Raw genomic sequence first — 23,901 nt, 5'->3', positions numbered from 1 at the left:
GGCGTTTGTCACGCAGTGTGGCCTTGGTGGCACGGCCAATTTTTCCGTGAAAAATAATTGGTGCATTGGAGTCAGTGAACTGGTGAGGGCAGTGGTAGTCAACTCTTTGCTCTCTCGAATGGATCGGGCCCTCTTGGGCCTACTCTTGAGTGAAAGAAAAGTTCCCATTTGACCAGAAGAGCAGTCCAAAGAGGAGAGTGTGCTCAATACCTTCCCAGGCCTGAACCACATTCCTTCAAGCTACAATGAGGAGTGGGAACTTTGGATACAAAATGGCTGCTTCAGAATTAAACAGACTTGCACAAATTCATTCACAGATCGTCTTGATGGCTCCTCTGCATCAGCCCCTTTTTGAGCCCCCTCAAATTCATCAGCAGGGCAAACCTTTATTCTGACGCAATTATATTCATATATTTAAAGAATCAGGGACAGCAGACCTACCCTATATAGGCAAAAATACTGACGGGTGACAAACTTGCTTTCAAATTCTCTGCTTCCCTCTGCACCCCAGACCTTTTGTGCAGCACCATCCCATGGCATTTACTCAGAAGTAAGCCCCACCAAGTTCAACGGGACATAGTGCCTAGCATGTGAGTTTTAGGCCTAAGCATAGCTGTCAACCTTCCCTTTTTTGGCGGGAAATTCCCTTATTCCAGCGCAGTTTCCCACTGCTTCCCCGGATTGTTAGATATCCCATAGACTGTCCCTGGGACAGGGGAAGCTGCTTATCCCTTATTTTCAAATCTGAAAGTTGACAGCTATGGGCCTAAGTGAGTTTAGGCTCAAGTGTCTTATCGCCCTATGTTGCTAGCCAGCTCTCTGAGGGAGCTGGGCCTTCCTTTCTCCCCCCACTGAAGGACGTTTACCAAGACACGAAGGTGAAATTCCTCACCGTGTGCCTCTTTCCCTCACCAGGGCCTATAAGCTGTCGCTGAATGCACTTTGGGAGCTCAAAGAGGGGAATGCTAAAAACTTGAGGGCTCTGGCACCTGCAAAGTGTGGGCAGATGAGGGGAAAGCAGAGACGCCACATGAGAGAAGTCATAGGGCTGAACTGTGGAGTCAGATGGCAATTTAATTTCATCGTTGCCAGTGGAGTTTCTCTCTTGTATGTGGCTCTCTTCAGCTCCCTTATACTGTCCCACTTTCTAGGGCGGCCTCCACCAAAAGGTGCTTTGAGATGATCACTGGTTAGCTCAGTTGGTTACAGCGTGGTGCTGACAGAACGTCAAGGTTGCAGGTTCGATCCCCCCATGGGACAGCTGCATATTCTTGTATTGCAGGGGATTATAGAATTGTAATTTTTCCAACCCCCTACAATGCAGGAATAGGCAGCTGTCCTATACGGAGATCAAAGCTACAGCCTTGGTGTTATCAGCACAGCACTCTAATTACTGAGCTACCCAGACAGGGTTGGACTAGATGATCCCCAGAGTCATTCAATCACTACAACTCCCATCAGCTCCAGGGAGCAGTGCTAATCCAAAATATATGGAAGGCCTCAGTTGGTGAAGGCTGCCACTGCCATAGGGCATGAACCTGCTGCCTTGGGGTAAATCTCTTCAGCTGCTTCTCCCCCCCCTCCTGTTCACCCTTCTTAAGAAAACCAGAAGTGCCCTTTTAAAATAAAGCATACTTTTATTTTCTTGTTGAAGCACCCATTTCAATTTTTGAAAAACACACACAAAAGAAAACATGTTCCAGTACTGAAAGGGAAGCAGGGGGGGAAAGGTTAAAAAATGAAACCCAAGCCAAGCTGCCTCCCCCCCCCCCAAATGTGGGAATGACATTAAGGGGAGGGGGCAGGAAAGAGAAAAGACATGCATTCATGTTTCCAGCTTTGTTCCTCCATGTTCTGGAGAGACACGTTTCAGCCACATGCAAACCGGACTAGGGGTGTATGTAAATGAAGTTGGGGGGGGGAGAGTAGAAAGGAATGGGTTAATACTATCTTTGGTTTATTATGCTAACTGACTGCTTGCCCCAGAAGGGTGGGTGGTAGACCAGAAGGGGGGCATTTCTGATCCCAAAGAGGGGAGGGCCAGTCTCCTCTAAACACCCTCTTTTTTTCTTTACTATGTTTTTGAGTCTTTCTAATCTGTGCCTGGGACCCCCACCCCCATGGAGGAGAAAAGAAGGCAGATGCAATCACATGATTTCAGGTGCAAAGGGAGATACTTCGGGGCCTGAAGGGATTTCCCAGACACAATTTTCTCCATGCTCCCACCCTGCACAATATCCTAGAAAAAGGAAATGAAAGGGAGCAGATGAGTTTGTTTTCTGATTAGATCCCTCCTCAAACTGCTGCTTGGGATATTAAACCATCAACATCCCCTGCCTTTAAGCTCTAAGGACACCTGGACACCAATATACATAAATATTCTATATATAATTATTTTTTTAAGGGGAGGGAATTGGAAATCCACAATACCTACTGTGGAAAAACTGCCTCTTTCCCCTCCCCCAATTGCAATCCTCCACCCCACCCCCCTTGCAATATATGGCTAATTACAATCCAGCCCACTTGGAATATTCCACTCTGCTATTTTGTCCCACTTCCTCCACCTTCCTATGTGAGCTCCTTCTGCATTCTCCCTGCTTTTCAATTCCTGTGGTTTCCTCTATCGGAGTCCCTGCCAAATCCAACTCCCCAAAATCCTCCCCGCTCTCAGTCAGAGCTCCACCTCTCCCCCCCTACACGCATGGAATATTCCAGCCCCACCTCTACTCTCCCCCCCCCAACTTTGTTTGTGGGCCATTCCTGTCCTCAGATGCTCCCTCTCCTTTCCTTTCATGGAACATCCCTGTCCTTTGCTGCTGCGCATCTTCTACCAGGCAGGAGAGAAAAATGGGGCTGCAATGCAAGCGAGAGAAGCGCTGTGAAAGCCATACGCACCTCCTCCCTCATGTTCACACACCCCTTTTCCCTTGTGGCACGTGGACTATTCCTTCACATCAGGCCTCCCACCCCTTTGATGGACCACTTCTGTCCTCAGCCTCCTCTCCCCCCTCCCAACCTTAAAATGGACCATTCCTGTTCTCCAAAATGACTACTATGGCCATATCTATTATCTTTTCGCTCCAGGCTGTTTCTGGCTGATGGACAGGCATCACCACCCCTCTCCAAAAAAGCTCCCAAATGGTTTGTTCTGCTCCTCTTTACCCTCTTCTCTCTCAAAACCACACAGAGCATTAAGCCTGTCCCACAGGGAGAGAGAGAAGGGAGGAAAGAAGGAAGGGAAGAGGGTTCTCCGGAAGCATTTTTGCCACCCTCGCGCCTCCGGGGGGGGGGGCAGGCAAAGAAGGGTGCCCTGCCCACCCAAGCTACCCACTCTCTTTCCCCGTTTCCTAATAGAGCATGGCTCGGTTGCCGTGGAGGAACACCAGCATATCGACGTGCTCTGGCGTCAGGGCCTGCCGCTTGGTGTGCATGGCGTCGCCAGCGCTGCTGAATAGCCAGCCCGCGGGCACCGAGGTGGCAGGCACGCCAAGCAGCTTGCGGGCCGCCCGGGCCAGCAGCGGGTACTGCGTGTGGTGCGTCTTCCACCATTGCAGAGGGTCCTGGCCGAGGGCGGAGGCCTTGCTGGACTGGAAGCTGCTGGCCTCCTGCTCCACCTGCTGATGCGCCGAGCTGGCGCCCGAGGCGGCACGCATGCTGCACAGGTCCCCCAGCAGGAACTCGATGCCTGCATCTTGCTTTGGCACCTTGGCCGGCGGCGACGGGGGCAAGGCCATGCCCGGCGGGCCGGAGGCCTGCGCTGCCGGCGACTCCGCCAGCCGCGACGCTTCCGCCTTGAGCAAGTGGAGGGTTTCCACGCGGTCCGAGTGGCTCAGGAAGTCGAGGCCGCGGAAGCGCGGGTCCAGGGCGCAGGCCAGGTTGAGGGCTTGGTTGACGTCTGGGCTGGAGAAGTGCTGGTTCAGTTCCTTCTGGGCCGCGGCCTTGGCTTCCAGCGCCAGGGCGGAGTCCCACTCGCTGCCCACCAGGTGTTTATATAGAAGGCTGGTGAGCACGGGCTTGACGAGGGACAGGCTGGAAAAGGGGTCTTTGGTGAATGTCGAGGTAGCAATGGCCATGGGCTTGAGGACCTTGGCCGCGTCCCGAAGGGCAGCCCAGTCCTGGGGGCGCAGCGTCGCCTCCCCGTCGGGGCCGAGCCCCGCCAGAGGGTCGCTGTGCTCCAGCAGGCCTTGCAGGACGGCATAGGCGCTGTGCCACTTGCCCCCGTCCCGCAGGAAGCGGCCGAGGTGCGCTTGCAGGAGGGGCTCCTGGGCCCACAGTTTCTCGCCGCGGCCTGCCCCGGCCAGCGCCCAGGACGCCAGGCGCCGCAGCCGCTCGAAGGCACCCTGCACAGCTGGCTGGCTCAGCACAGCCTCCATGGCGGCTCGCAAGGCCTGCCCAATGCAAGGCAGGGCGGTCCAACCGAGCGCCGCTGCGGCCTGCTGGGTAGTGAGCCCAAGGCCTCCGACGGTGTATGAGGTGCTCTCACGGACCCCCCACTCCTTGGCCGCCTCGCTCAGGGCCTCCGCCAGGCCGTCGGCGCTGGGCTCTTCGGGGATGGGGCGGCTCGAGAGCACCCTCGCACGGGCTTCGAAGCAGTCGTCCACGTAGTGCACGGTGAGAGTGAGGTAGGTGAGAGTGTTGCTGTGGCGCCAGATGTCCAAGCTGAGCGAGCACTGGGGCAGGGTCCGCACCAGCTCCCAGATTTTCCCCTTCACGTGGGTGTGCATGTCCCTCAGCACCGTGTGGGCCAGGGAGGCGGCATCTGGGGGCTTGTAGTTGGGGTCCAGGACCCCCAACATCTGCCCAAACCCTTCTCCTTCCACCACCTCCACGGGCATCAGGTCGAGCACGATGAAGTCGGCCACCGCCCGCGTGGTCCTGCCCGGGGCGGGAGGCCGGGGGGCTCCGAACTCGCTCACCGTCCCCAGGACCCCTTTGTCCAGAGCGGCCGTCTGGGTCCCAACCAGCTGGTTGTACTCGCAGCGGTGCTTGTAGATGAGGTGCTGGCGTAGGTTGGTGGTGTTGCCGCTGTAGCTGAGGCGGACTCCGCACAGCTTGCAGATGATCTTGCTCTTGTCCAGGATGCGGCCGTAGGCATCCCCCTGGAACCCAAAGAAAGTCCAGTAGCGGCTCTGCGCCCTCCCCAGCCCCACCAGGTTCTGGGTCCCTTCCAGCAGCGGGAAAGGGCTTCCTCCCGGGGGGAGGCCCGGCTTGTGGAGGGGCAGCAGGGGAGAGGCGGCGGCGTCTCCGCACAAGTACTGGGTGCGGGAAGACGGGGCGTGGGGAGCGGGAGGCGGCGGCGGGGTCTTGAGGTGCAGCTCCTGGAAGAGTTTCATCAGCAGCTCCTTCTCGCCAAATTCGTACTTAAAATGCTCACCTGGAAGGGAGAGATAACAGCGCAAGGGTGAGGGTCCGATACATCTGCCGAGGTGCAAGGCAGCCAACCCTGGAACAGTCCCTCTGCTGTTTTGGGGTGAGCAAATTGTGACATGGGAGATCCCTACCAGTGGCGTAGTGTGGGGGTGCAGGGGGGGCTGGCCGCAACATCTGGGGGGGGGCACTCGCAGTGCTAAAATCAGTGCTAAAATCCACGGGTTAGAGGGCGCAAATTACTTGCCTTGCCCCGGGTGCTGACAACCCACGCTACGCCACTGATCCCTACCACCACTCCCCACATACTATTTAGAAGCACAGTCCTTCACCCCCCCCCCCCGGTTAGGGCCCTGTTAAGTCTGTTCAATAATCTGGCCATGGCCGAAGAGACCTCCATCTCTGCTGCTGAAAAAATAGACGAAACTGGATGGCTCAGTTGGTTACAGCATAGTGCTGATAGCACCAAAGTCGCAGGTTCGATCCCCGTATGGGACAGCTGCATATTCCTGCTTTGCAAGGATGATCCTCAGGGTCCCTTCCAACTCTACAATTCTGTGATTCTATGTGTGGGGAACCTTTGCACCCCCCGGGTGTGGATGAACCACAACTCGCATCAGACCCACCAAGAAGTAGTGTCAAGAGGCGGCAATGCTTCTTGGTACCAGTTGTTGGAAACCGCAGGAGAAGAGTGCTCTTGTGCTCAGATCTTGCTTATGGGTTTCCACAGGCATCCGGTTGGCCACTGTGAGAAAAGGATGCTGCACCAGATGGGTCTTTGGCTTGATCCAGCAGGCTCTTTCCATGTTCTTATGGACCCGAATTCCAAAGTCCCTCCTTATTCCCAGTGGCTGGTCAGGAAGGACCCACAAACTTTGAACTGTGGCAGCCACTTTGCATGTGCAGTTGCCATGACCCTATACTTCTCCTGCTTTTGTACCTGGTGCCATGCTGAGCTTTGGAACTGCTCTGAGCACAGCACAAGGCTTAGGGAGAATGCCTTCCCTGGCTCCAAGCTTGGGAGAACAGGGAGGCGTTTTCTTTCTTACCCACCCAAGTGCAGGGGGGAAAGGGGGCTGCAAAGGTGAACACGGAGAGTCAATGATCCCTTGCCACTCCATCCCAAAGCTGTGTACATCAGCTCTTCAAACAGTGTGCCAGGCTGGGTCTACATTTAAGCAACATTGTACAGTCGTACCTTGGAAGTTGAACGGAATCCGTTCCGGAAGTCCGTTTGACTTCCAAAACATTTGGAAACCAAAGCACAGCTTCGGAATGGCTGCAGGAAGCTCCTGCAGCCGATTGGAACCTGCGGAAGCCCCGTTGGACATTCAGGTTCCAAAGAACATTTGCAAACTGGAACATTTACTTCCAGGTTTGTGGCATTCGGGAGCAAAAACGTCTGAGTACCAAGGCGTTTGGGATCCAAGGTCCGAATGTACTGTGAATTGCTTTGGTTTGATTCTGTTGCAGGAAAAACTTAAAAATAAATAAATGTTGCGTTCACAACAACAAAAACTTGGCAATAATGGGAAATGAAGGCTAGTTGTGGGGTAAAGAGAGACCCTTTAATGGGTAATCTGGGAGTCTAGGAATATAACCACAAGCCAAGATGCCACAGTATTCCATACAGTAGCACCACTGGGGCAAGATTTGGGGGTCAAGAAGCCCAGCGACCCCACTCAGGAGAATGAGAAGAGCCCTCAAAGCAGTGAGGCTGGCTTGCCCCATTTTGAATTCAGTGAAGGAAGGCACACTGCAATGCAAAGAGGACCCCCAACCCAAACCCCACACAATAGAACTATTAAATCCAGAGCCGAAATTATCTCCTGTTTCTAGGTCATATGCGAGGAATGAAACTCAGGAGCTATTTCCTCAATGGGGGAATGTTTTGTGGCTGTTGTTAGCATTGGGGAGGGTCATGGGGTATGTTTAAAAAGATAACCCCGATCATTTGGCTCTTGGGTGCGCTTTGTCCCTAACTGGGCTCACTGCACATTGCTGTGAAGATCTCAGGTTTGATTCCTGACACCTCTAGTTTAAAAATGACCAGGCAGCAGGGAGTGGGAAGGACGTTTGCCGGAGATCCCGGAAAAACTGCCACCGGTCAAGAGTATCCCAGTTGTCAGACGTGGTGCTCGGCAGCTTCCTTAGGTGATTACATGACTGCAGGGAGAAGGGAACACGGGAGGCCTTGAAACATGTCCCACTCCCCTCCTCTTCTTCTTTTTGCCTACCTAAGCGTAATCCCAGCGTGCGTGCGTACTCCTCCCCTATCCACACCAGCAGCTCTGTGTCGGCAGGTATGGTCTGGCAGACCCGGTAGTAGATATAGCCCCGGTACTGGAAAACAGTCAGGTTCTGCTCCTCCTCGGTGGAGGCGCACGCCACATATCTGCAGGGAGGAAGCGGGGATGAGTCACACTGTGGTTTTTTTGGGGGGGGGCATGCGTCATGCTTTACTCGCTGGTGGATGCAGCGAGCGGTAGCCGCAGCAGTACGACTCCAGGGTAAAGCCAGCCCACAGTCTGCAAGGAGGCTGGAAGCACTCCCCTATGACTAAACAAGCATTCACCACGGGGACCACGCCAGCATCCTATGGGGGCTGAAAAGCTGCCAAACCTAATTCATCACGGGGTGTGTGTCTGTGTAGCTCCATGGATATAATGTACGCAACTAAGCTGGGACGGGTGTATATGCCCTTCCTTCCTTCTGCTGGGCCTCTTTCCCAAGGGGCTCACCTCATCCAGTTGGATCTGGAATCATCCGACGCGTCGACAAAGAAGTAGGAGCCGTTGTCCTGCACCTGAAGGAGGGATGGAAAGATCAGGGAAGGAGAAGAGGAATGAAACAAAAGCTCTACTCTCACCCAACCCCTACCTTAAGGCTCCTCTGTATGTATAGTGGTACCTTGGGTTAAGTACTTAATTCGTTCTGGAGGTCCGTTCTTAACCTGAAACTGTTCTGAACCTGAAGCACCACTTTAGCTAATGGGGCCTCCTGCTGCCGCCGCGCCCGATTTCTGTACTTATCCTGAAGCAAAGTTCTTAACCTGAAGCACTATTTCTGGGTTAGCGGAGTGTGTAACCTGAAGCGTATGTAACCTGGAGTGTATGTAACCCGAGGTACCACTGTATTTACAGAGCATCCATCCTAGATTTGCTTGCGCAAAACTTATGCAAAGGTTAGATCTTAATCTTAATCTTAATTGATCACCCATTCTGATCTGCTTGTGGGGAGGTTACATGACAGTAAGCGGTCATCCTGAATTACCAGCAGGCTCTTTATATCTCTCTCCCCTCCCCACTTTGATCATTCATTCATTCCACACTTCCCGGTGCATTTTCCTGGCACTTTCCCAACCACAAAAAAGTCTTTTCTTTTCCCCTAAAGTGGATTTGTTGCACTAGGGTGATATCGGGTGCTTTTACTGCACTCCAAATGTGCAAATCTGAATTTCCCAGTAGGATTGTGAAATCCTCCTACAAAATAGTTCTTGATGCACCCTTAAGAATTTGCCTGACATCAGAGGCACCCCAGCCCCAAGGGACAGGGCTGGGTTTCCAAGTGGATGGCTTAAAAGTGTGCCACGATCTGGGCCCAGGTGTGTGTGTGTCACTCTCACTCTACACTAACCCATCACTTTCAGCAGCCTAAGGTGGATTTCAGGTCTGCAAGCCAGAGACAAGCCAGAAAGCATTTCGAAAGGGAATAGAGCGCCATCTACAGTGGATCTGAAAAACGTCAAATACCTTAAAGTAGGTGTGAGCAAGTTTTCAGATTTTTTTTTAAAAAAATATTATCTAGACTACCCCCAGGGCCTACTAACTGAAGCCGGGTACAAAATAGTGACCCAGAGATCTCAATCCAGAAAAGCTCAGGAAAAGGAGCCAATCGTTCCCTTCAGCCCATAATGTCAAACACAGAGATAATTTACAGGTAGCTAATACAAATCAATATCTACTCCAGTCAATTTTGTGTGAGTGTAGGGCCAACAGCCTTTTTGAAACTGCCTTTGTTGAGCAACTGGGAGCCAGAAACCCATGCAGATCAACTGCAAGTCATCCAAGGACCTATCAGTTATAGTGGAACCTTGGTTCTCGAACTTAATCCGTTCCGAGTCTGTTCGACTCCCCAAACCATTCAAAAACCAAGGCGCGGCTTCCTGCACTCAAATCAGAAGCTGCGGAGGACGTTCGGCTTCCGAAAATCATTCACAAACCGGAATACTTCCTTCCGGGTTTGCAGCATTCGGAAGGTGATTTGTTCGGGAGCCAAGGCGTTTGGGAACCAAGGTACCACTGTATTCCCAACCAACCTTCTGCCCATCCTTCCACATGGACCAGTTTGCTGAGCAGGTTTGGATTCCGGTTTCCTGCCCTCCTTTAGGGTTGCAGGGACACTGATCGCCCAAAACACACCTGGAAAAATATTCCACTTGAGCCTTTCCATGTACTGAACAGCAACAAAGCTGCCATTTTGCAAATGTTGGCTCAGGTGAACATGAAAAGAGCATGCTGGATCACACCAGAGGCCTGTTTAGTCCATCACTGTGTCCTACACCTCTTGATAGGGCAACAATAGCCCTCTTCTTGCTGTTGCTGCCTAGCGACTGATACCCAGAGGTCTCTGATATTGAAGGCAGTTTGTGACAAATAACCTTTTCCCCACATCTGGATTTTAATTTATTTTATTTTTAAAAACGAGAGCTTTATCTTCTTCCTCTCTCTTGGGATTGCACCTGAAGAAGCAAAGGAAGGATTAATTGCATGCAAGTGGCTGTTGCAATGCGGTGAGTGTTGTGCTCAGATTGGAGAGTCCGGAGTTCAAATCCTCACTCGGCCAGGAAGCTTATTGGGTGGCTAGGGCATGCTACAATTTTTCCCAGCCTTACCTAGCTCTCGATCTCCTGGGGTTGCTGAGATGTCAAAACTGAGGGCAAGGGCAACACAGAGGGAAGATGAAATAGCTCATTGCTAGAGCATGCATGCACCTTGATTTCGGAAGATCCCAGGTCCAATGACTGATATTACCTGGCCAGGCTGGGAAAGACCTCTCTGCCTATCAAGAGTAGACAATACTGAGTGAGATGGACAGAGAGTCTGGTACAGGTTCTGTGGCCTTGGTCAGGTTCTATCAGCCTGGATAGCTCAGTTGGTTAAGAGCATGGTGATGATAACACCAAGGCTGCAGGTTCGATCCCCGTATGGGGACACCTGCATATTCCTGCATTGCGGGGTGTTGGGCTATATGATCTTCCAACTTTACAATTCTGTGGTTTAAAAAGAATGCTAAAAATGTAGCAGAAAAACCACATTGAAAAACAGAAACAACTCTCTCGACCACCTCATCAGTGTGGACAGAAGAGAATTGACTGCCACTGAATAAGGACTTGTGCTAATCTTGGGGTAAAGGTGCTTGGGTTTGCAGATCATCTGAACTAAACCTTTTATTGCACATGCAGAAAGATCTACAGCCCACAACCAGTCTTTATAAGGCTTAGAGCAGGTCTGGGGAAGCTGTGGCCTGCTGGATATTTGTTAAGACTCCAATTCCCATGAGTAGGGTTGCCATATGTCCTGGAATTCCCTGACATGTCCTCTTTTGGGGGTCCTACATGCCCATCCGGGGGGAATTTTACATTTTAAAGCAAATGTCCTGGATTTGGGGTTTAATTTTTTTGTCTGTGTGCACGGGTGGTTCTGGTTCAGGCTCTGGCGTGGCAGCAGCAGTGGGGTACTGGGTGACTGCCCTAAAAAATCTCAACATTTTGTGTTCAGATTTGTTACCTCTTGAAATATGGCAACCCTACCATCAGCCTCATACCACTTTAAGCAGTCATGGCTTCCCCCACTGAATTCTGGGAGCTGTAGTTTGCGAAGGGGGCCAAGCGTTGCTAGGAGACCCCTATCACAGAACTACAAGTCGCAGAGTAGTTTAACAATCAATCCCTTTCCCCAGGGAGCTCTTATTCAGCTGCCTTCCTCCCATGGCCATTATCTATCATAATCATTAACAGTAGCTTAATCTGGATTTGCAGACCTATCTATTTCAAGTATCCTTTGACTAATGAGGTTTTATTGGATATGCTGCTGATTTTCTGCTTCGTTGTTGCCGTCTGTGATTAATTTAACGCTGGCAGTTTTGCGTTTTCCAAATGTTCTTGCTTCCCTTCGAATTTTCGTAATTTATAAAGTTTTAGGAAAATTCACTTTCTGCAGTTTATATTGTTGTCCAACTCCTGAAGAGAGAGAGCTTTGATCAGAAATATGGCCTAAATGATGAACATAAGCAAATTAAATGGAAATCGCAGCAGGAGATCCAACTGTGGATTATTATTTTTTGTATTGCCACAGTTTTGACTGAGCCAAAGATCTTCAGCACAGCTAGGAAAGATTTCCCCTGGAGCCAAAACTAGACTTGAATGCCTTTGCATTTAACTTGTAATAAATAAAGATATGCATAGGTATTAGTTGGGGTGGTGATAAATCTATAGCATCAAAGCAAGCACAGAGAGGGAGTTTAACCATCTTTTTCCCTGCTGCTGTTCTGAGAAAATCCCTTCCCTGAAGCCACTATTTACATTGGAGGGAAATTCCCCATTGACACAAATGAGAGATTTGCCTCCTTTAGAGTAAAGAATTTTTTTCTCAGGACTGCCACAGGAGAGGAAAGTGTTAATTTCCCTCCTCCAAATCTCTCCCCCACCCCAACTTATGCAAAATTTGAAACAAACGGGCATCTTTAATTCAAAGATACAGTGGTACCTCGGGTTACATACGCTTCAGGTTACAGACTCTGCTAACCCAGAAATAGTGCTTCGGGTTAAGAACCTTGCTTCAGAATAAGAACAGAAATCGTGCTCTGGCGGCGCAGCAACAGCAGGAGGCCCCATTAGCTAAAGTGGTGCTTCAGGTTAAGAACGGACCTCTGGAACGAATTAAGTACTTAACCTGAGGTACCACTGTACATACATTGCTGCATGTAGCTTGGTCAGAGCTTTGAACAGCTACTCCAAGTCAAAGTTAGCATAAAAGCACAGGGGACTCCAAACTGAAAGGTGGCACTTCAATCTAAGGCTGATCTTTGCATATTTACAGCTCGATCCTAGGCAGAATCAGGTGCTCAAATAACCACAGATGCCTTTGAAGGATAACATCATTGTGCCCACAAATACAGCCACCATTTAGTCAAGGGCATTTCTGTTGCTGTTGTTTCGTTTCATAATGCTATCATTCGTGGCAAACCGATGGCATCTGTGGAAAAAGGGAGGAAGCCTCAATGTACATTTTTGGAGCTCCACATTGTGTCAAAACATGAATCTTTCTTCAGGGACCTTTTGGGGCACAACCAACTCAACCCTTTGGTCTTGGCGGCCAAAGGAAACTGGTTTGGGATTTTATTTGTCACATGTTTATCCCACTCTCACCAGGGAGAAGAGTCGGTGGAAGAAGACTGGGAAAAGTTTAAAGATTATTTACAGAAATATTGCAAAATTAATGAATGTTAAAATATTGGAATGAAGTTATATGGCTTTAGTAAAAATGTTATAAGGATTTAAGTATAAATAGATTAATGGAATTTTAAAAGTAAAGTAAGGTTAGAATGTGTAAAGATAATTATTTGACAGATAACAGAGGAAGATGGAAAGGAATTGCTGAAACATTTGACAGAAGTGGAATACAAAAAGGGAGGTGTGAGGAGGTCGGTGAAACAAGTGAATGAAAGATATAATATTGAAATTGTTTGAGTGTTTTAAACTGTTTTGTTTGGTTTTGTTTAGTTTAATGTGTTTAGTGTTATGTAGTGTTTTTATATTGTATTGTATTGGTTTTTATTTTTCTGTGTTTGTTTGGTTTTGTAATGTTTAAATTGTTCAAAAAGCAATAATTTTTTTATTTTTTTTAATGTTTATCCCACTCTCCTCGAGGAGCTCAGGGTGATATTACCCCTGCTGCCACTCCCTTTATCGTCACAACACAGTAGGTTGGGCTGAGAGACGGCAACTGGCCCAAGTCAGCTTGGTGGCCGAGTGGGAAATTTAAGCTGGAATCTCCCTGAGTTCGACAACCAGGAATGGGGAACTGGCGGCCCTACAGATGTTCTTGAGACTCCAGTTCCGGTCAGCATGGCCAATATTGAGGGATGATGGGGAGTTGTGGCCTCCAAATGGGGGTACAGGATCTAACTGCTGCACAACTAGATTCTCTACTAGATTTGCAGTGGACCACAAAGGCCATTATAGTGATCAAGTACAGTGGTACGTCGGGTTCAGTACTTAATTCGTTCCGGAGGTCTGTCCTTAACCTGAAACTGTTCTTAACCTGAAGCACCACTTTAGCTAATGGGGCCTCCTGCTGCCGCCGTGCCATCGGAGCACGATTTCTGTTCTCATCCTGAAGCAAAGTTCTTAACCTGAAGAACTATTTCTGGGTTAGCGGAGTCTGTAACCTGAAGCGTATGTAACCTGAAGCGTATGTGAGGTGCCACTGTACAGTCATACCTCGAGTTACAACCGCTTCAGGTTGCGTTTTTTCGGGTTACGTACCGCCGAAACCCAGAAGTACCGGAACGGGTTACTTCTGGGTTTTGGCGGTCACGCATGCGCAGAAGCACTAAATTGTGCTTTGCGCATGAGCGCCAAATTGCAACCTGCACATGCACAGGTTCGGAACGCCTTGCGAGCCGAACATTTTGGCTCCCAAACACTGCAAACCCAGAAGTAAATGTTCCGGTTTGTGAACGTTCTTTGGAACCTGAAAGTCCAATGCTCCTGCAGCCAATTGGAAGCCGTGCCTTGGTTTACAAAAGTTCTGGAAGCCAAACCGACTTCTGGAACGGATTCTGTTCGACTTCTGAGGTACGACTGTAGTCACCTATGGTATTGCATGGCTAAGACACACAATGTTGTGATAAGCAAAACTTTCTGAGAAACTCGGCTTTACTTTTTAAGCAAGTCTGTGGTCCTCATGGTTGTGGGATAAAATTAAAAAAGGTGACCGTCATTATCAGATATGTGGATAAAAAAACCAGAAATAAGCCACTGCATGGGCGGGGCAGGGGGGAAGTTGCCTCCCCCCAAATCAAGTAAGTAAATAAAAATGCTTAACTGACCACTTGTGTTGCAGATAGCTCGGTTCTGTCTCCGCCCCTGCCAACCTAAAGCCTGCAATCCTAACATAAATCCTGGCTAGGCCCAGGTAAACCTAGAGCATGATAGCTTCCTGTTGTCCTCTACCCATCACAGTATTTTCATGGCCTCCTGCCAGGGCCAGTAGCTGGGTTGAGGGAGCCTTGGCAAAGTGCCATTTAGTGCGCCTTGACACGAAGGACCCTTCCGCAAATCCTAATGCCCACTCCATACTGCCTGCTTACTGATGGTAGTGGCAGCCAACAGCAACAAAGCCATCTGACATTTTAAGTTTCCTAAATGCCTCTACACAGTAGTGTTGGAAAAGTAAAATGGTGTGTGGCTAGAAGCCACACACTGCAAGGACACATTTTTTGACAGTCTGGCGAAGTCCCGGCAGACTGGAGGAGGGCAAATGTTGTCCCTATTTTCAAAAAGGGGAAAAGAGAGGACCCAAATAATTACCGCCCAGTCAGTCTAACATCAATACCAGGGAAGATTCTGGAGCAGATCATTAAGCAAACAATCTGTGAGCACCTAGAAAGGAATGCTGTGATCACCAATAGTCAGCATGGATTTCTGAAAAATAAGTCATGTCAGACTAACCTGATCTCATTTTTTGACAGAATTACAAGCCTGGTAGATGAAGGGAACGCAGTGGATGTAGTCTACCTTGATTTCAGCAAGGCATTTGACAAGGTGCCCCATGATATTCTTGTAAAGAAGCTGGTAAAATGCGGTCTTGACTATGCTACCACTCAGTGGATTTGTAACTGGCTGACTGACCGGACCCAAAGGGTGCTCATCAATGGTTCCTCTTCATCCTGGAGAAGAGTGACTAGTGGGGTGCCACAGGGTTCTGTCTTGGGCCCGGTCTTATTCAACATCTTTATCAACGACTTGGATGATGGACTCAAGGGCATCCTGATCAAATTTGCAGATGACACCAAACTGGGAGGGGTGGCTAACACCCCAGAAGACAGGATCACACTTCAAAACGACCTTGACAGATTAGAGAACTAGGCCAAAACAAACAAGATGAATTTTAACAGGGAGAAATGTAAAGTATTGCACTTGGGCAAAAAAAATGAGAGGCACAAATACAAGATGGGTGACACCTGGCTTGAGAGCAGTACATGTGAAAAGGATCTAGGAGTCTTGGTTGACCACAAACTTAACATGAGCCAACAGTGTGACGCGGCAGCTAAAAAAGCCAATGCAATTCTGGGCTGCATCAATAGGAGTATAGCATCTAGATCAAGGGAAGTTATAGTGCCACTGTATTCTGCTCTGGTCAGACCTCACCTGGAGTACTGTGTCCAGTTCTGGGCACCACAGTTCAAGAAGGACACTGACAAACTAGAACGTGTACAGAGGAGGGCAACCAAAATGGTCAAAGGCCTGGAAACAATGCCTTATGAGGATCGGCTAAGGGAGCTGGGCATGTTTAGCCTGGAGAAGAGGAGGTTAAGGGGGGATATGATAGCCATGTTCAAATATATAAAAGGATGTCACATAGAGGAGGGAGAAAGGTTGTTTTCTGCTGCTCCAGAGAAGCGGACACGGAGCAATGGATACAAACTACAAGAAAGAAGATTCCACCTAAACATTAGGAAGAACTTCCTGACAGTAAGAGCTGTTCGACAGTGGAATTTGCTGCCAAGGAGTGTGGTGGAGTCTCCTTCTTTGGAGGTCTTTAAGCAGAGGCTTGACAACCATATGTCAGGAGTGCTCTGATGGTGTTTCCTGCTTGGCAGGGGGTTGGACTCGATGCCCCTTGTGGTCTCTTCCAACTCTATGATTCTATTCTATTCTATTCTAAGAATAATCAAACCGGGGGGAAAGGTGGTCGGGCCTAACTGGAACAGGCCTGAGCACCCATCAGCCCTCAGCAAATGCCAAAGGATGCTTGGTAATAATAATAATAATAATAATAATAATAATAATAATAATAATAATTTATTTATACCCCGCCCATCCGGCTGGGTTTCCCCAGCCACTCTGGGCAGCTTTCAACCAAATGTTTAAAAAATACAGCGTCAGACATTAAAAACTTCCCTAAACAGGATTGCCTTCAGTTGTCTTTTAAAAGTAAAATAGTTGTTTATTGCCTTGACATCTGCTGGGAGGGCGTTCTACAGGGCGGGCGCCACTACCGAGAAGGCCCTCTGCCTGGTTCCCTGTAAACTCACTTCTTGCAGTGAGGGAACCACCAGAAGGCCCTTGGCGCTGGACCTCAGTGTCCGGGCTGGATGATGGGGGTGGAGACGGTCCTTCAGGTATACAGGACCAAGGCCGTTTAGGGCTTTAACACAAACATCCTTCCTTTCTTTCTTACCCTCCTCACATATTTATAGCAACCCCAATTTCTCCAATACCCCCAAATCTCAAAAATGGAATAAAGAGGTGCACACATTATTAGACATGTTAAAGAATGTATGGCCCCATCTCTGCACTTTAAATTCAAAGCAGTGTTATACCACTTCAAACAACCATGGCTTCTCCCAAAGAATCCTGGGAATGGTAGTTTGTTAAGGATGCTGTTTGGAGAGCCCTCGTTCCCTCACAGAACTACAGCTCCCAGAGTTCCCTGGAAAGGGGAATGGTTGTTAAACCACTCTGGGAATTGTAGCTCCGTAAGGGTAATGGGGGGTGGCGGGACGCGGGTGGCGCTGTGGGTAAAAGCCTCAGTGCCTAGGGCTTGCCGATCGAAAGGTCGGCGGTTCGGATCCCTGCAGCGGGGTGCGCTCCCGCTGTTCGGTCCCAGCGCCTGTCAACCTAGCAGTTCGAAAGCACCCCCGGGGGCAAGTAGATAAATAGGGACCGCTTACTAGTCGGAAGGTAAACGGCGTTTCCGTGTGTGGCTGTGGCTCGTCAGAGCAGCGATGTCACGCTGGCCACGTGACCCGGAAGTGTCTCTGGACAGCGCTGGCCCCCGGCCTCTTGAGTGAGATGGGCGCACAACCCTAGAGTCTGTCAAGACTGGCCCGTACGGGCAGGGGTAACTTTACCTTTTTAAGGGTAATGGGGATTTTCTAACAACTTTCCTCAGCACTCTTAATAAACCGCAGGGTTCTCTGTGGGAAGTCACAACTGTTTAAAGCGGTATGATACTGCTTTAAACGCACAGTGCAGACAGGGCCTGAAATAAACATTTCTGCATTTAATTTGCTCGGACGCGGAAGCTGGCTACCGTACACTGCAACACAATTATTTACACTGGAGTTGTAAGGAATTTATTTGCCAGTGCTCATTCTAAAAGCTGAAAAACACGGGTCCTCTTAACCGCTTATTGTTTGCAAAACAATGCAGATGCTAAACCCATGTGAAGAAGGCAAACACATGCCCATATGAGGCTAGTGTTTCGTGTGCACATCTTTGCAAAGATGTTTTTCACTCTTGAAATGTATGAACTGGGCTTTGGAACAAACAGCCAAATAACTTCCAGGGACACAAATACTCTTATTTGGCCCACTGCCAAATTTCAGGAGGTGGGGGGAGCTGCCTCGGGGGGGGGGGGGGGAGAGAAAACAGTGCTATGTTTTATGGTGGCCCAGATTAAAATTTTCCTCAAAAGGCATTGCGAAAAGGAAACAATATTTTGCACACCTTGAAGTTTCCTTTCTTTTTGGATTGGTGCACTCTCCCCTTTTCTGTTCTGAATTGGGCCTTTGACACAATGAAACACACACATATATCTTCCCACAGCAGCTGGGCTTTTTGAAACAAAACAGAAGAAAACCCTATATTTTCAGTTTCCAGGCCTTATGTTTATGTAATCCACCACACACCGCAGCTTTAAGCGTTATTTAATAACAAATGTAGCTGCATCACAGTTATATTTGCAAGCTTGCTTGTGATGCCACAAGGGATAGAAACTTTTCAAAGAAATAAAACCTGGCAGTGCCTGTATGACTACATCAGCCATCCTGCATTTCTTACTTGGCTGAAGATAAGGTTTTTATTTTCTGGCACCACGGCTCGATTTTTCCCCCCTTCTGGATCTCATTCTGTTCCAGTTAGTGCACCGTTACCCTTTGTCACAAAACAAACCTTGCCAAAAATATCCCAGATTTGCAAAAAGGAGGAAAAAAAGATGCTCTCACACTGCAAATACAGTGGTACCTCTGGTTACGTACTTAATTTGTTCCGAAGGTCTGTTCTTAACCTGAAGCACCACTTCAGCTAATGGGGCCTCCTGCCGCCGTCGTGCGATTTCTGTTCTCATCCTGAAGCAAAGTTCTTAACCCGAGGCACTATTTCTGGGTTAGCGGAGTCTGTAACCTGAAGCGTCTGTAACCAGAGGTACCACTGTACCAAGTTTTCTCGTGTCATTTGTGTATCACAAAAATAGCATAATAAAAGCGGAGTAATATTGACAACATATGGTTCATTATTGGCGGTCAATTTATAAGTTATTGGTTCGTGAATTGGTTTAAACAATTAGGAAGACAAGAGAGGGAAATGGGGTGGGGTGGGGAGTGGCCCTCTGCTTGAAGAAAGGTCCCCTATCCCTGAACTAAAGCATAGCTAACTTAGTTTGGATCCAATCTGAAGTGCCGCGTTGTTAATGCATAGAAAGCTTTCGTATTTCTTTACTGTGTTTAACCTCAAAGGATAATTCTATGGTACGTAAATGAAATTCTGTTAGCAAACAAGGCAGCATGGAGGAGACGAGTGTGCCAAGAATTACCCACTCTGGAAGAATGGCAGATGAAGGTGATGGACTATATAGAACTGGCAGAAATGACCGGCAGAATCAGAGACCAGGGAGAAGAGACGATGGAGGAAGATTGGAAGAAATTTAAAGACTATCTACAGAAATATTGTAAGATTAATGAATGTTAGTATGTCATCGGATTGAATGTAAAAGGTTATTAGTAATAGAGTGGTGAAGGAGTACAGGTAACTTAAAGGTTAAAAGGTATAAAATTAAAAGGCTTTAATTGGTTAAGATATTAAGGAGACTAAGATATATTAAGATATTAAAATTAAGTTAAAAATTAGGTAAGAAAAAGGGAAGGGATTTGCTGATCAAATATATGAATTGGAATACAGGGAAGGGAGGTGTGGGGAAGTCTGGGAAATAAGTAAATGCAAGGAATACTATGAAATGGAATTGTTTTTACCTGTTTTTCTGTTCTTTCTTTTTTCTTTTTGTGTTGCTCTTTTTGCTGTTTTGTATTTTTCTGTTATCTTTTTTACTTATGTAAAAACTTTAATAAAAATATTATATATATAAAAAAAAGGAGGAGACGAGTGTGCTTTGCCCTAGGAGAATTTGGCCTGGGGTTTTATTGTGCCTGGTGGAGTTGGGAGGCCAGGCTACACGTTTTAAGTTGTGGGGGGAAACGATGGGAGAATCGTGTGTCTTACCGCCCAGGAATACCGGGTGCAGTCGCCATGTTCCCGTACCACTTCCCCTTCGTAGGGGCCAAAGATGCAGCCACGAGGCAGGGCTGGGAGGGCGCTCCAGACTCCGAGGCCCCCCTGGGAACGCTCCTTGACTAGAAGTCCCTCCGGCAAGGAGAGCAGGGCTCGTGACTGAGCCCTTTCTGGAACAGGTCTGTCAGCCACAAAGGTAGGGGGTCCGTGCTGCGGGCAGGAGTCCCGGAAGTAAAGGCGGCAGTCTTCACAGACTGTGGGAGGAAAGAGAAATGGAAGCAGATCTGGTTTCACCAACAGATCGCAGGCTGACTTTTGGTACGTCAACAGGTTCTGCTACTCACAATTCTTTTATTTTTCCAAACACACATCAATAAAATCATACTGTATGTAGAGATTCTCCGAATCTCACAACTTCCCCCCATGCCATCCATGGAGTTTTATCTTAAACGTCTACAACTGCATACTCCAATTTTTATATCAGACCGTATAACAAGTGAGTCAGAATCCTGCTTTTGTTTCCATCTGCTTACAGTGGTCTCCTAGATAACTTATAAATTTCCCCCATTATTTTATAAAGTTTTCATCCTCTTGGTTTCTGAGTTTTCCAGGAAAGGTTCTGGAAATCAGATTTGAAATTTATGACGTGTTCTACATTGAAAGAAAATTATATGAAAATGATGTACCGGTGGTATCTGACTCTTACAAAGTTAGCAAAAATGTACTGTACAAGACAAGTTCAAATATCTGTTGTAAATGTAAAGAAAAAGAAGGTACCTTTTATCATGTGTGGTAGACTTGTAAGGTAAGAAAAGCTTTTTGGGAGATGATATATAATGAAATGAAAAAAATGTTTAAAATAACTTTTGTTAAAAAAACAGAAGCTTTTTTTATTAGGAATTACAGGTACCGACATTCCAAAGGAGTAGAAAAGACTTTTTATGTATAGAACAACAGCTGCGCGGATGTTATTGGCCCAGAGTTGGAAGTCCTTACCAAAGAAGAATGGCAAACCAAGTTGATGGATTATGCCGAGAAGGCAAAGCTGACTGGAAAACTCTCAATTGTTTTTAAACAGCAGTTGGGGAAACTGCCTGTCTAGAGTTGTGCTAGGCTTTCTGCAGGGATTTAGAGCAGGAGAGATGAGAAATTTGGTTTGGTTCTAAAGGACCGTCAAAATTTGTCAACCACTGACACAGGCAGGTCAATGGGGATTCCTAGCCTACACTGCTTGTGTCGTTTGCGGTCACTAAAGCATCATCCTTCAGTAGACAGCTAGGTTAGTTTTAAAAGAGTGTATGCGAGCACAATCTCTTTAGAGTATTTGGCAATCAAATATATCTTATATGACAGATTAGAAATGAAGCAACGGCAGACTGTGAAAGTGCCACCCAACTGATCACCTGTGGCGAGCAAGAAATATCCGAAGGTGGCCAGTCAGGGAAGCTTCAGAGAATTTGGTGGTTCTTCCTCTCCCTCCCGGGGTAAGACGACAAATGGCTTAACACAGGCACTTAAAATTATAATTTATTATTTGTGACTAAGTGGGCTAGGAGCTCCTTTACAAAAGGGGAAAGGGATCATATATGTTTGGGACGGGGCAGAAAAGAAGGTTTTACTTTTACTTACAGAGCAGCTCATCCTCAAAACTGGTGCAGGCATCCTCAGTTACTTGCATGGTGTGGTACAATCGTGAAGCCTACAATGTTAACAGGGAGGAAGTGTATAGAGTTGGTACTTCTCACACCCGAAATCCATCTCACCTTAAATCCTTTCCCAAAGAGCAGGGAAGGGGAATGGGTAGCCTTCCAAATGCTGCTGGAAATCAACTCCCATGAGCCTCAGCCAGCAGGACCGATGGTCCCACAACATCTAGCGCTGCCACAGGTTCCTCATCCCAGAACAACACTGACCCCCCACATCAACTTCTGCCCAAACCACACCAACAGCCACCTTCTTCACACAAACAAGACCTTCTTCCAGCAGAGACCCCCCCAACCCTGGATCTACCCTCTTCCTCTAACCTAGAACATTGGCCATGCTGATATCAAACTCCAACACCTCCTTTCTTCAGAAAGAGCCCATCACCTTCCCCGTGGATTACAGTCACCTTCCTTCCCCTTAGTCCCCACAAATAGCTCCGTCCGTAAAGCATGAGATTCTTAGTCTCAGGTCTGTGAGTTCGAGCCCCACGTTGGGCTCCAGATTCCTGCCTTGCAGGGGGTTGGACTGGATGACCCTCGTGGCCCCATCCAGCTTTACAATTAGATGGGGCTTCTGTGATCCCAATACCGGCTGCCTCCCCTACCCCGTTCAGAACCACGCTGGAGAACAGCTCCAATCAAACAAACAAGGCAATCACTTTGGACGGGCTCAGCCCCCAAACCTGACGTCGACCCCTACCCAGGCTCCCCTATAGTGCTTCTCCGCCTCATCCCCCCCAGCCCGTCTGCACGCAGAGCCCCCCCCCCCCGGACACCCGTCCACCTGCAACACCAAGCCCGGCTCTTGCAAATCAATGCTCGTCCCCTCGCAAGTCACTGCAACAGCAGCAGCAGCTCCCCTCTCACCTGCAAGCCCCCCACCCTTATTACAAAAATAAAAGGACCCCCCCCCCTCACTTATTCTCAGCCTGCCCCACCTCCCTCCTCAAAGGAAGGAACCCCGAGAAGCCGGCCAAGTCTCGCCCTGCCTGGGCGGTGCTGGATCGATGCCGCTGCGGCAGCTCCTCCAGGCGGGCGCCCTCGTGGGAGGGAGGGTCGAGGAGCGCGCGGGCGGAGCGGGGAGGCGGCCCTTCACCCTCCTTCCTTCCCGCCCTCGCTCCTCCCTCCCGCTTCCGGTTCTGCAAACTTGCCCGCCGCGCGACACCGGCCGCCGCCGCCGCCGGCAGCAGCATCTGCGCTCCGCCGCCCCTCTCGCTTTTTTCCTTATGGAACGCTCGGCCCCGCCAATCCCTTCCCACCGGCTGGGCGGTCAGCGGCCAATGAGAGCGCGGCCCAGAGTTCCGCCGCCACCCCAGCCTATGAAGCGCCTTCCATCGGCGCGGAAGGCAAGAAGAGGCGGGCTTCCCCCCCTCCTCCGCCGAGTTGGCGGCCAATGAGAAGAGGGGCACGAGGAGCGGGAGGGGTGGGGAATGAGAGACGCTCCTCCCTTTCTAGGGCGGGCTCCTAGGAAAGCTATTGAGAACCAACAGGAGAGGAAGGGGGGAGTGGGGGGGGGAGGAACCACAAAAAAGAGCCGCGCTTCAGAGGATGGGATTCCGTTAAATTGGGGGAGGCGGGTTCAGAGCTCTCCCGGCCAATGGGGTTGGTCATAGTGAATAAAGCGGCCAATGGTGTTCCTCGAGTGGAGGTTCGTCGGTTGGCAGTTCAGTTAGCTTTGAAATGGGTTGTGAGGGGTGAGGGAGAAAGGTTGGGACGACGAGTATCAGCGTTTTAAATTTAACATTTTAAGTGATTTTTATTTTATTTTATTTTTTATTGTAAACTGCTTTTGAAGCCTTATTTACCAAGGGGGATCCAGGGCCTGAGCCCATTAGCACGCACTCCCTACCTCGGAGGAGACAAAGGCACCAGGGACCAGTTTCTTCAGAGAGAAAGGTTTTTATTTTCATCTGCACAGAAGGGCACCAGTGGAATAGTTTCCCAAAGACTGGCACATTGAAACAAAGGTGCATTCAGCTTTTATCACCCTCAGTTCTCCTCCTGCCCCCCCTTTACACCCAATCATATGCATCCACCTATACACTCCACCTTCTTGGAGCATGGGGGGAGGAAGGCAACCTTACATTCCTACGCATGCTCAGTTAGTGAATTACTACGTGTCCATTGTATCCATATACGTGTTCATTCTATTCATATACGCTACGTGGTCATTCTTACTAGGGGCCATTCTAACCTAACAAGTTTGACTTGCCTAAGATACTATTAGAAGATAATAGCATTGCTGGACTATTTACCAAACTTGTTTAACCAGCTTAAGATACACGTACCCTCTCTTCCTTCAATCCCACCTGTTCT

At 48.8% G+C, this 23,901-nt stretch overlaps 1 protein-coding gene across 2 annotated transcripts; it reads right to left on the bottom strand.

Annotated features, from left to right (window-relative positions):
- Nucleotides 1-1,617: 1,617 nt before the first annotated feature.
- LOC310661753 (E3 SUMO-protein ligase ZBED1-like) lies at nucleotides 1,618-22,872 on the bottom strand. Of its 2 annotated transcripts, none has more exons than XM_083408142.1 (6): nucleotides 22,737-22,872; nucleotides 21,512-21,581; nucleotides 19,874-20,136; nucleotides 8,109-8,173; nucleotides 7,605-7,762; nucleotides 1,618-5,374 (listed from the first exon to the last, which is right to left on the bottom strand). In XM_083408142.1, exons 1-6 carry the CDS (start codon nucleotides 22,776-22,778, stop codon nucleotides 3,348-3,350), a joined length of 2,625 nt encoding a protein of 874 aa, XP_083264268.1. In that variant the 5' UTR covers nucleotides 22,779-22,872; the 3' UTR covers nucleotides 1,618-3,347. The 2 variants fall into 2 exon arrangements, with proteins under 2 accessions (XP_083264268.1, XP_083264267.1); XM_083408141.1 differs by having other exon boundaries at nucleotides 22,524-22,845.
- Nucleotides 22,873-23,901: the final 1,029 nt, after the last annotated feature.

Source organism: Podarcis tiliguerta, assembly GCF_965153285.1.
Source record: "Podarcis tiliguerta genome assembly, chromosome: 13".
NCBI classification, from domain to species: Eukaryota; Metazoa; Chordata; class Lepidosauria; order Squamata; family Lacertidae; genus Podarcis; species Podarcis tiliguerta.
This window is presented reverse-complemented; position numbering and strand designations above follow the sequence as displayed.